The sequence below is a fragment of the Cetorhinus maximus genome, chromosome 15 (assembly GCF_964194155.1).
Source record: "Cetorhinus maximus chromosome 15, sCetMax3.hap1.1, whole genome shotgun sequence".
NCBI classification, from domain to species: domain Eukaryota; kingdom Metazoa; phylum Chordata; class Chondrichthyes; order Lamniformes; family Cetorhinidae; genus Cetorhinus; species Cetorhinus maximus.
Window position 1 is genome coordinate 79,866,378 of NC_135893.1, and position 11,321 is coordinate 79,877,698.

At 38.4% G+C, this 11,321-nt stretch overlaps 1 protein-coding gene across 1 annotated transcript in view; it reads left to right on the top strand.

Annotated features, from left to right (window-relative positions):
- pgap6 (post-glycosylphosphatidylinositol attachment to proteins 6) overlaps window positions 1-5,328 on the top strand; it is a 40,760-nt gene extending 35,432 nt beyond the window's left edge. The window contains exon 13 of the mRNA XM_078558709.1: window positions 1,116-5,328. Within this exon, the coding sequence (XP_078414835.1) occupies window positions 1,116-1,412 (297 nt within the window). The 3' untranslated portion in view covers window positions 1,413-5,328. The remainder of the gene's footprint in view (window positions 1-1,115) is intronic.
- The last annotated feature ends 5,993 nt before the right edge of the window (window positions 5,329-11,321 follow it).

Consider the following 11,321-nt stretch of genomic DNA (forward strand, 5'->3'; position numbering starts at 1 on the left):
TTGAAACTCACATGAAACTCTGCCTTCCCCACCAACACCATCCCTTTTCCTGACTGCTTTCTCTTACAGAAGCGGACTAATTTTGATATCCTATTCCATGTTGAACTGAATTTCTGACCACCTATCCTCACCATAAAGAGCCATTACTTCTTTCTTTGTAATGTTGCTTGCCTGCCCCTACTTCAGCCCATCAACTGCTGAACTCTTCAATTTCTTTTTTTACCTACAAACTCAACTCTTCCAATGCTCTTGCCCAGCTTCCTATATCTTACACCCCATAAACTTCAACTTCCATAAATTCAGCTATTTGTATCCTATTTTGCACTTTCTCTTCACTCCTTTTCTTGCTGACCTATAAGGGTATATAACTATAGTTTCATAACTATAGTTGCCCCCTAAAACACTGCATAAAGACCCACTTCTTTGCTTTTTGCTTTCTTTTCTTCTTTCTTTGCTTTTGGCCATACATTCTAATCTTTCCTCGTTTGGCTCAACATCTGTTTGTCCTTGTTCTCTAAAGCACCTTGGAACATTTTAGTATAATAAAGGCTCAATGTGAAGGCAAGTTATTTCTAATGTTTAAAAGTCATTTTGTATTTTTGCATCTTTTCCTTGTGGTATTGAGTGGGTGTAAGTGATAAATTTATTTTTGGAATCTTTGAGGGAAGTGGGAGGGTAACAGTTACCATTTATCTTCAGGCAGTTTTTATTTATTCGTTCATGGGATATGGGCGTCACTGGCTAGGCCAGCACTTATTGCCCATCCCTGATTTCCCTTGAGAAGGTGGTGGTGAGCTGCCTTCATGAACTGCTGCAGCCCATGTGGTGTAGGTACACCCACAGTGCTGTTAGGGAGGGAGTTCCAGGATTTTGACCCAGCGACAGTGATGGAATGGCGATATATTTCCAAGTCAGGGTGGTGAGTGACTTGGAGGGGAACGTCCGGGCGGTGGTGTTCCCATTGGGTCTGTGCTGATAGGTTTTATTTGAAAATAAATCTAGGTACAAGTTTTATTGTGTGAGACAAGATCCTCATTTTTGCAGCTTTCTAATTTTAAAATTTGGCAGTTATCAGTGAGTGAACAGGAAAAATAATTTTTTTGTTCTCCCTTTAGGTGTCTCGTGGCGTGAAACGCCGACACTGCTATCCTCCAACGTGGAAGCGCTGGATGTTTTTCTTATTGCCAGGAATAAGTGCAGCATTAATTGCTATTGCTGTTTATGGTTTTCTGGAAACGAAGGAGAACTATTATTACACACACAGCATTTGGCATTTTCTTGTAGCTGGAAGTGTGATTTTTTTGTTACCGCCAGGTAAAAAGCACATAAGCCCGTGGATCTGGACGCAGAAATTTACATGTGGATACCAGCTTTGCTCTGATGTAAAAGAAGACTTGTACGTTGTTTGTTAAATTGAACCAGTTTAGCTAGATTTACTTAATCTGAGTAAACAGATTATTTTTATATAAATAATATATATATAGATATATATATATCCCCCTTGGAGGAATGTATTCTTGAATTTTCAGCTATTATACTTAATGGCAGTGATAAAAGAAATTAGCAATCGTGAAATGTATCTTGAGCATCTGTAAAAATGACAGTCATTTACTTCTATTGCGTTGACTAAGACTTTCTTTTCCGAGGGATGCGCACAGATTTTTATAACAAAATAAATGGGCATTAGATTTTTTAAAAAGTAATTGATGCACTTAATTCGTATATAATTGTTATGATCAAGACAAGATAGCCAACTTGATCTTAATTTTAGGCCCATAACTTCCAATCTCAGATCTACCCAAGAAGATGCACACATAAGGACTGCATTGGAATTTCACAGGAAGTTCAAACTTCCAATGAGCAATTACCCTGCACTGCATGGGAACCATCCGATACTGATTTGGATCAGAGACTTGGATGGTTCCAACTGTCTTACCAGAATAGTTACCCAGGAAAAGTTAGAAAAATTAAAACCACTTCTAATTGCTGTGTGGCTGTGGTATTGACTCTCTTCCACTCACGAACCCCCCCACGGGATTCCCTGACCAAACCCCAATCACCCTGTGATAACCCTCCCCCCACCCCGATCATCCAACCCCCCCCAATGATCGTCCAATGAACATTCCCCCACTTGACCATCTAACCCACTCACCATACACACTTAGCTTCTCCCCGGCTTCTCAAAGTGGCTGGGACCTTTATACTTACCTGCATTATGGCAGCTAGTGCTGTTTTTAAAAAAAAAAGGGTGTGTCTTTTTCCCCCTGACCCTGCTGGCCTGCTCTGAAAGCCCCGGGAACCTGCTGCACTGCGCGTTTCTCACCTGGCCCAAGTTGGAAGGTAGGGTGAGAAAGGTGCAGCTGCATTTTAGTGTAAGTAAAAAGGAGTGGAGTGGCAATCCGACTGTGATTGTCACTCCTTGGAAGTTCTGGCCTTAGTTTCTGTTATTCAAACTAGAGTAAGATAGAATCATAGATTGGTTGCGGCACAGAAGGGAGACCGTTTGGTCCAACTTGGTAGCCAATCTAAAAGTTTTATTTTTTTCTAGTAACCAAAATAGCTGTGTACTGAAAATTTTATAATACGTAGTTTAAAAGACAACTGCATTCAAGTTATAGCCAATAGTTTATTACCCTAATTAATAAGCAAGCTAGTTCTCCCTATTCACCCAAGTACTGACAGTGATGATTTTGGATTCAGTGCCAAGCTTGGTGGTGGTTTATTCTTCAATTTAGCCCATCAGTTGGGGTACAAAAGGACCTGATGCAATTGAAACTTATTTGCATGGATTTTTTTTTCTGATGGCTCTCTGGCTGAATTTTCTCTGGAGTAAGGCTTAGTTGCAAACAGACTAAGAATGCCCCAGGTTAGATGCTGATGTGTATTGAGTGAGCTGAACTGGCAGTAGACTGCCACAATTGACCTCCATGCCTCATGGTCCCTGAAAAGTATGTGTATTGCTGATGAGGATTGATTGAGCTAGGGTTAAGCACCTCTGACAGCCTGTGTTTTGGTGTGTAGTCCAAGAAATACTAGAAATACTCAGGTAAGGCAGCATCTGTGGAGAGAGAAACAGAATAACATTTCAGGTCAATAACCTTTTATTTCAAAATTCCAGAATTCATAATATTTTGATTTTGTGTTTATACATAGTCACTTGACAGAGTTATCAGGGAGTTGCTGTCTATGGAACAAAGTAACCTGCAGTGTAGGGTGGGAGAAAATTACAGGCTGTGGAGGGGGAGGAACGAGTTCAATTGCATGTACTATTTTGCTTTTATTTTTAATGGGAGTAGCATATGAAATCTGATAAAAGTAACAGAATTTTTAAAAAGTCATGACTTTCTTGGACACAACTGCAAATGTGAGGAATTTTCAAGAGATGCTTCAGTTTTTGACATAGTAGATTGCCAACATAAATAAGAACCTCACAACTGATTTGTGCTTATTCAAATTCTAATTAGGGAACCACTGTCATACTGTTAACTTCATCAATGTTAATAGTGCTTAACTCAAATATTGCTCAGAATTGAGTATTAAAGACAAACAAAATTGTTAAATTAACAGACAATAGGATAAATTGGGGAAATTCAGTCCTATTGTCTGAGTATATGCATGCTTACATGTCATTACAATAACTCTTACTAAAGGTTTATCACCAAAATATACAGGTGACTTTTTGACAATTAACTTCTTGAAGGGCTGGAATCCAAGACTGCTGCTGAAAAACCTTATTTTCTCCATAATAGTTTTTAAGACCATCTTCTATATCTGGGATTTTCTTCCTTTTACTCTCTGGTATATGATCTCTTTTCTTTTAGCAGAAAATCAGTACTTAACCAGGTTGATCCCATGATACAGTTGTTGAAGAGTGAGTAAGATAATTGTTTTGCTCGACACCATTTTAGCATTCCCATTCCTTTGAATTGTGCGTGTAAACAGGTGAAGATTTGCCCTGGTTTGTCTCGGGGAAGGTACTAAATCCTTACATGGTATATTTGCAAATACCAATTTGTAAATGAAAACTTTATGGGGTATAACTGGGCCTTTCAGCTAAATTGTCTGCATCTGAGTTGGAGGAAAGGGTGCTCAAGACAAGATAATCTTCTGATTTGAAGTACATGTGCTGAAATAAAATATTGCAAATAATCTCAGGATAAAAATTACCAGTTCTCCAGTATAGCCATATTATTTTTTCTTCTTGTGATGCTGAAATTATTTTTTCCCCTCTACTGCCAATGCGCTCAATGTTAGTGTATATCTGTTTAGGTTGTTGGCATTCTTTTATGCTTTATGCCCAAAAATAAAACCTTTCTCTGGTACCATTCTCCTATTTAGCAGTGGAAAATGCCCTATGTTCCTTCAAAGTACCATGCAGCTTTAAAAAAAATGCACAGAGCATTTCTCCAATTACTGTCTCCTTATAAGGCTTACTATTTATTGGAAATGATTCCAGTTCCTGACACATTTTTCTTCACCTTGAGCCTTTTTCTATTCATTGGTGAGTATCAATGAAATATTCTAAAATAATTGTTTTCCTTAAAAATGTTCAGTCTATAACATTTAATTAAATCAATACAGTCCAAATTAATTCCATTGTCACATACTCGATCCCTTTCACCAGCTTCTATATTCCTGTAGCAAAGTTCATGGTGTCATGGTAGCTCACCTTTCTTTCCTGAACCATTCTTTAAACATTTTTTTTTAAATCACCAGCTTCGAAATAACATCATAGTGCTTCAGATTACTTAACTGTCTCATAAATTCACAGAATGAATAGATAATTTTTAAAAAGAAACTTGAAATATTGAATTTTACTGTGGTTTTTATATTGGTTTTATTTGTTTCAGTAATTATTCTAGTTGATCTACTTTTAAATTAAAAACAGACCAATACGTTGTAAGGACTATGAGCTAGCGTGTAGAAGCAGGATTGCAGAAGTTGCTACTTTTTATAAAGCATGAAGAAAAACCCAGCTTTTAAAAAGAAAAATCTGTGGAAACCATGTGTTTCCTGTGTCACAATGATATTTTGTATATATCTAATAGTAAAGATTCTATGTACTATAAATTGTGGGTGGGAAAGATTTCTTATTGAGCTGTTTTAATTTATTCTGATATACAACACTGTTATGTATTTTGTTACATTAAAAGAAATGGGATGCATATTTCGCTGTTTAGGTTGCCTCTAATGGGATTTTATATTTTGGAGTAATTTATTTAAATTTATAATTGTGCATGGACATAGTTTAATGATGGGAGCTTTGTATCATGTAATTGATAATATGAAATGCCAGCTTGTAATAAATCTTATTTTGAAACTTTGTAATATGATCAATATCTTAATAGATCCCTGTACTAAAATTATTTTTTTTAAATATGCTCTTGTTTTGAGGTGGACTAGTAGCTAAAACAGTTGAGAAGTCAACTTCCGACCAGAAGGTCATAGGAACAGCCGGTGGGAACAAGAAAGGGCAGGAATGGCCCTCAGGGGGATATCCACTCTAAGCAAGGAAATATTCAGATATTTAAGATTGTGTTGCTCTGGTGGGCAGTTAAATTAAAAAGTTAAATATTAAAAAGTTAATACATGAAATTTTAATAGATGAATATGCAGTTATTAGAAGACGACAGGATTAATTTGTGTTTATATAATGTCTGTCATGTCCTCAGCGCAAAGTTTCCAAAGTGCTTTGCAGATAATTACTTTAGATGCACAGTCACCACTTTGCAGCCACCTGCATATCAATTAGCACACGAGATCTCTCAAACACATAATCAGTTCATCTGTTTTAGTGATGATGGTTGAGAGAGCAATGTTAGTCAGGACACTGGGAGAAAACCATGCTCTTCATAAAGTGCCATAATCTCAACAGGCAGTCAGGACCTCCTATTTAACATGTTACTTGAAAGCTAATGGATTGTCAATGCAATACTCCTCTTTCCTGCTGATTCTGGAAAACCTGGTTGCAATGTTGAATCCCACATGATATGTTGCCTGCCTGGTGCCAGGTGAGTGACTTCTTGAACCTGCTTTAAAGGACGTTGGAGTGGGAGTGGAGGATCTAGTCATTGATCCATTTTGGGACCAACAACATAGATTAGGCAAGAGATAGTAGCAGGAACTAAGAGCTAAATTAAAGAACAGGACCACAAGGGCTATAATCTTTGGGTTAGTACCCAAGCCTCATGCAAATTGGTTTAGGAATAAGCAGATTAAATAAGCAAACAGGTGACTGAAGGAGTGGTGCAGGGAAGCAGAGGTTCATCAGTCACTGACACCAGCACTGGGATTGGAAGGAACTGTACTGTTGGAACAGGTTCCACCTGAACTGGACTGCAATCAAGGCCCGATTGGAAAGGATAAATAGGAATGGGAAAATAGCCAAACAAAAATCTAGCCTATTTAAAATTGTAATTATAGCAAGAGGGATATAAAGAGAGAGAGTTTGGAGGGGATGTCATGCTCAACTTGGGTAAGCAAACCAACTGTTTAATATTAACAAATCTCCCATGACATTGCTGATGGGTAAAATCCAAAAATGCCAAAGCATTTATTTCTCTCGTAATGGCATATAAATACAGAATTCAACAATATTTAAGAACCGTGTTAAAGGAGCTTTTCACATGGCAAATCCTACTTAAATTATTGCATTGGCAATTTCAAGCTTAATTGACCTAAAAAGGGACAAATTATGACAGGAAATAATTTAATGAACAAGCAGTGTGCATATACATGAGCTATATATAGATGCCTAAGATGCATCCTTAAATATTAATGTAATAAAATGCAGTTGATTGTTTTGCACGGGGAAGACTCAACAATTGCTTTATAGCTCTGATGATTTCCATTTTTGTCTTCATAACAATTGACCGTAATTACCTGAATAATAGTCTACCATCCATAAGTTGCCAGCTGGTTAATGTTGTGAGTATTCGAGCCATATGGAAGAGAAAGGTCCTAAGTTTGATTCCTGGACGGTAGTGGGAACCCTACAATTGACATCAATGGTTCCAGATTATTAATCAACTCTTAATAATTATTGAGTGATCTCTGCTGGAAATGAATAAGCATAGACATTAGGTGAGGTCAGTCTTGGGTTTACCAAAGACATTTCAAGGATTGAATAGTATGCCACTACCCACTATCTAAGACAAGCACGTAGAATAGTCGCTTTGGCAACATTTTGGAGGAGAGTGACTGGCAATAGTGGAATCTTTTCCCAGAAAGCAAGGCATCAATACTTTCAGAAGATGGGGAAATGTTCAGTTTTACAATGTGAACATTACATTGTAATAAAACAATTTTATCATTTTTAAAAAAAAATCAAAGAACGCTCTCAGAAAATCAGAAGGGAGTCATTTACTCATGTATGTAAAGACCTAAATTGGAAGGTTTGGTAGCTTTATTTAAATAATTTTTTGGATCTTCTCCATGCCCCTTATTATGTAAGATACCGTTTCCTAGTTGAAAGGGTGGCTAAGTAATGCTATTCTCTAAACTGATTCAAGAAGGTTTTGGAGTAGCAAATGCTGACTCTCTCTCAGAATTTTCTCTTTTGGGAAGCTTTTTGTATCTAAATTGTGAGCACAAACCAACATCTCATATACTCTGGTGAAACCCAGCTATTGTTATAGAGTATGTTATAAATATCAGTTGTTAGTTTGATGTCAGCATTAAGTTTAGTACAGTTAAAGGGCCCTTACAGTTATCCATTTTAAAAATTGTCTTTCCGTTTACTTTTTTGTTTCATTGTTTAGCTTGGATGTTCTCATTTCTTTTTGTTAAGCCTGCTACAGTGTCACGTTCCATGAGGCCAATTTTTTGTGAGCAATTTCTGGTGAAATGTCAGCAGATTCAAGTAAGTTGCAAGCAGCCTCAAATGAAAGGGAAACCTTAGTCTGCTCACCTCTTCAGGTTGGGGATATGATCTGATTGCAGGAACAATGCTCTGCAGGTGTAACTGGAGTAGAACTAGAGTAGCCATTGAGCCCTTCAAGCATGTTCTGCCATTCAATTAAATCATCACCTCTTTGTATCTCAACTCTATCTACCTGCATTGACTCTATATCCCTTAGTACCTTTACCCCCCAAAAAATGTCAATCTCCACTTTGAAGTTTTCAATTGATGTAACCACAACAGCTTTGAGGGAGATTATTCCAGATTTCCACTACTTTTTATAGCAGCAATTTATATAGTGCCTTTAATGTTATAAAAAGTTCCAAGGCACTTCACACTCAGGAGTATTATAAAACAAAATATGTCACCGAACTGCATGAGGAGACATTAGGCCAAATGACCAAAAGCTTGGTCAAAGAATAGGTGTTAAGGAGTGTCTTAAAGAAGGAAAGTCAGGTAGGGAGGTAATCCTAGAGCTTTGGGTGTAGGCAACTGAAGGCTCAGGTACCAGTCATGGGGCAATTAAAATTGTGGACGTGTAAGACGCCAGAATTAGAACGCTGATATCTCCGATAGCTATGTGGATGGAGGAGATCACAAAGATAGGGATGGATGTGGCCATGGAGGGATTTGAAAACAAGGATGAGAATTTTAAAATCAAGACATTTCTAACCCGAGACCAATGTAGTTCAGCATTCACAGGGGTGATAGGTGAATAGGACTGGTGCGAATTAAGACAGGGGCAGTAGAGTTTTGGGTGACCTCAAGTTTATGGAGAGTGAAATGATATGGGAGACCAGCCAGGAGTGTGTTGCAAAAGTCAGGTTTAGAGGTAATGAAAGCATGAATGAGGGTTTCAGCAAATGAGTTGAGACAGGTGAAGTTGAGCAATGTTACAGAAATATGTGGTCTTAGTGATGGCATGAATATGAGGTCAGAAGGTCATTTCTGGCTCAAATGCAACGCCATGATTATGAACAGACTCGTTTATTCTCAGTCTAAGAGGTTGGAATTGGTAGCTGGGGAAGTTTGGAGCAGGGACCGAATGGCTTCAGTCTACAATATTTAATTGGAAGATATATCTGCTCTCTCAATACTAAATGCCTTATGAGCAGCCTGATAAATTAGCAACAGTGGATAAATTAGAGATGTTGGTGAGACAAAGCTTGGTGTATCAGTGCACATCTGAAAATTAACACTGCTTTTAAATGATGTCACCAAGGGGCAACATGTAGGTGGGAAATGGCGGGGGACCAAGGATAGATCTTTGGGGGACACCAGAGGTTTTTTTTATTCATTCATGGGATGTGGCTGTTGCTGGCCAGGCCAGTATTTATTGCCCAACCCTAATTGCCCTTGAGAAGGTGATGGTGAGCTGCCTTCTTGAACCGCTGGGGCCCCTGTGGTGTAAGTACACCCACGGTGCTGTTAGGGAAGGAGTTCTGGGATTTTGACCCAGTGACAGTGAAGGAACGATGATATATTTCCAAGTTAGAATAGTGAGTGGCTTGGAGGGGAACTTCCACGTGGTGGTGTCCCCATGTGTCTGCTGCCTTTGTCCTTCTAGATGGTAGTGGTCGTGGGTTTAGAATGTGCTAAGGAGTCTTGGTGAGTTCCTGCACTGCTGTCACTGTGCATTCGTGGTGGAGCAAGCGAATGGCACCCCATCCACAAACAATCAAGTGGGTGGCTTTGTCCTGGATGGTAACAAGCTTCTTGAGTGTTGTTGATAATGATGGGAGGACCAGGAAGAGAAGCCATTGCAAGTGATTCTCTGGCTATGATTAGATAATAATAGAACCAGGGTGAAAGCAGCCCCACCCGTCTGCATGACAGTGGCGAGACATTGGAGGAAGGAGGTGTGATCAACCATGTCAAGACTGCGGACAGCTCGGGGAGGTAGAGTTGACACTTAGTCACATAGGATATGAAGGAGTGCTCCCTGACATCACCCCTGAATGGCCTCACTCAAATTTTAATGTTATAGACCAGAGGAAATAGTTTCTGTCTACCCAGTAACGTTGTTTATTCATCTTAAACATCCCAGTTATCCAAAGCCAATATATCTTTCCTGGCAGGTGTTATCCAGAACTAATTACAATCCTCTAAATGAAGTCTAACTTGAGCTTTATATAATTGTAACACAACTTCCATGCCTTTGTATTCCAGCACAGCTGAGATAAGATCTAACCTTCCATGAGCCATTTTAAATCATTGGTCCTTCCCATTCAGCAACGATTGATTGGTATTGATCATTTAACCTGTTTGTGAACTAAAAATAGGCACAGAAATACCGACAGATTTTGAAACAGAAAGCTGCACCCCCTAGGTCCCATTGTCAGGTTTTTTTCACCCAAGCCCTTGTCACCAGAACAACTTTTAGCTGCCAGAAGGTTAAATTGAAGAAAATAACTCACTGATATGAAGTGCAATGCACTTTTTATTTTGTATTGTATAATGTCAAGTTGAAACTGATTCTGTTACTTTATATATGTTGAATTGGCATGAAATAAAGTTGCTTAAGGATTTTTATCTGGTGATGTCTTACCAATTAGTTTCTTGGTCCATATCTGAAAAGATTAGTGAGGTACACATTGGGGAATCTGTGAAAGAAATGAATCAGAATGATTGCAAAGCAGAAGATGACCATTGCTGTGCAAGGACATCTCAGCTTGTTCCACTCTCCTGGCTTTTCCCCATAACCCTGCAAATTTTGCTCTTCAGATAATTATCCAATTCCTTTTTGAAAGCCATGATTGAATCTGCTTCCACTACACTCTTAGGCAGTGCATTCCAGATTCTAACCACTCACTGCATAAAAAGGTTTTCCTTATTTCACTATGGTACTTTTGCCATTCATCTTAAATTGTAGTCACCTGGTTCTCAACCTTTCCTCCAATGGGAATAAGTTCTCCCCATCTACTCTGTCCAGAATGTACCTCAACTTACCCAAACCCCCTCCTGTTTAAATGCAGGCCATTATTTAATTACAGTTATGCCTACCAATCTTTGATTCCAATTTATCTGGACCAGATCTGTTCTCAATCCATTGAAACGGGCCCTCTTGCAATTAATTATTTTTACTCTAGATTTCTCTTGTCCTTTTCTATAGCTAACCTAAACCATGTGGTACTATGATCACTATCTCCTAAATGTTCCCCTAATGACATTTGATCCACTTGACCCACCCTATTGCCCAGAACCAGGTCCAGTAATGCTTCCTTCCTCGTTGGGCTGGAAGCACTGATTGAGAAAATTGTTCTGAACATATTTCAGAAACTTCACTTCTGAGTACTTTGGATTCTGAAGGATTTATAACATTTAATTGGGATTTACAAATTTTCAAATAAAAATCTGTTTCCAAATTAGAGTTCTTCAATTCCATCCCTTATTTGTCAGATTGGGCAGGTATACTTATAAC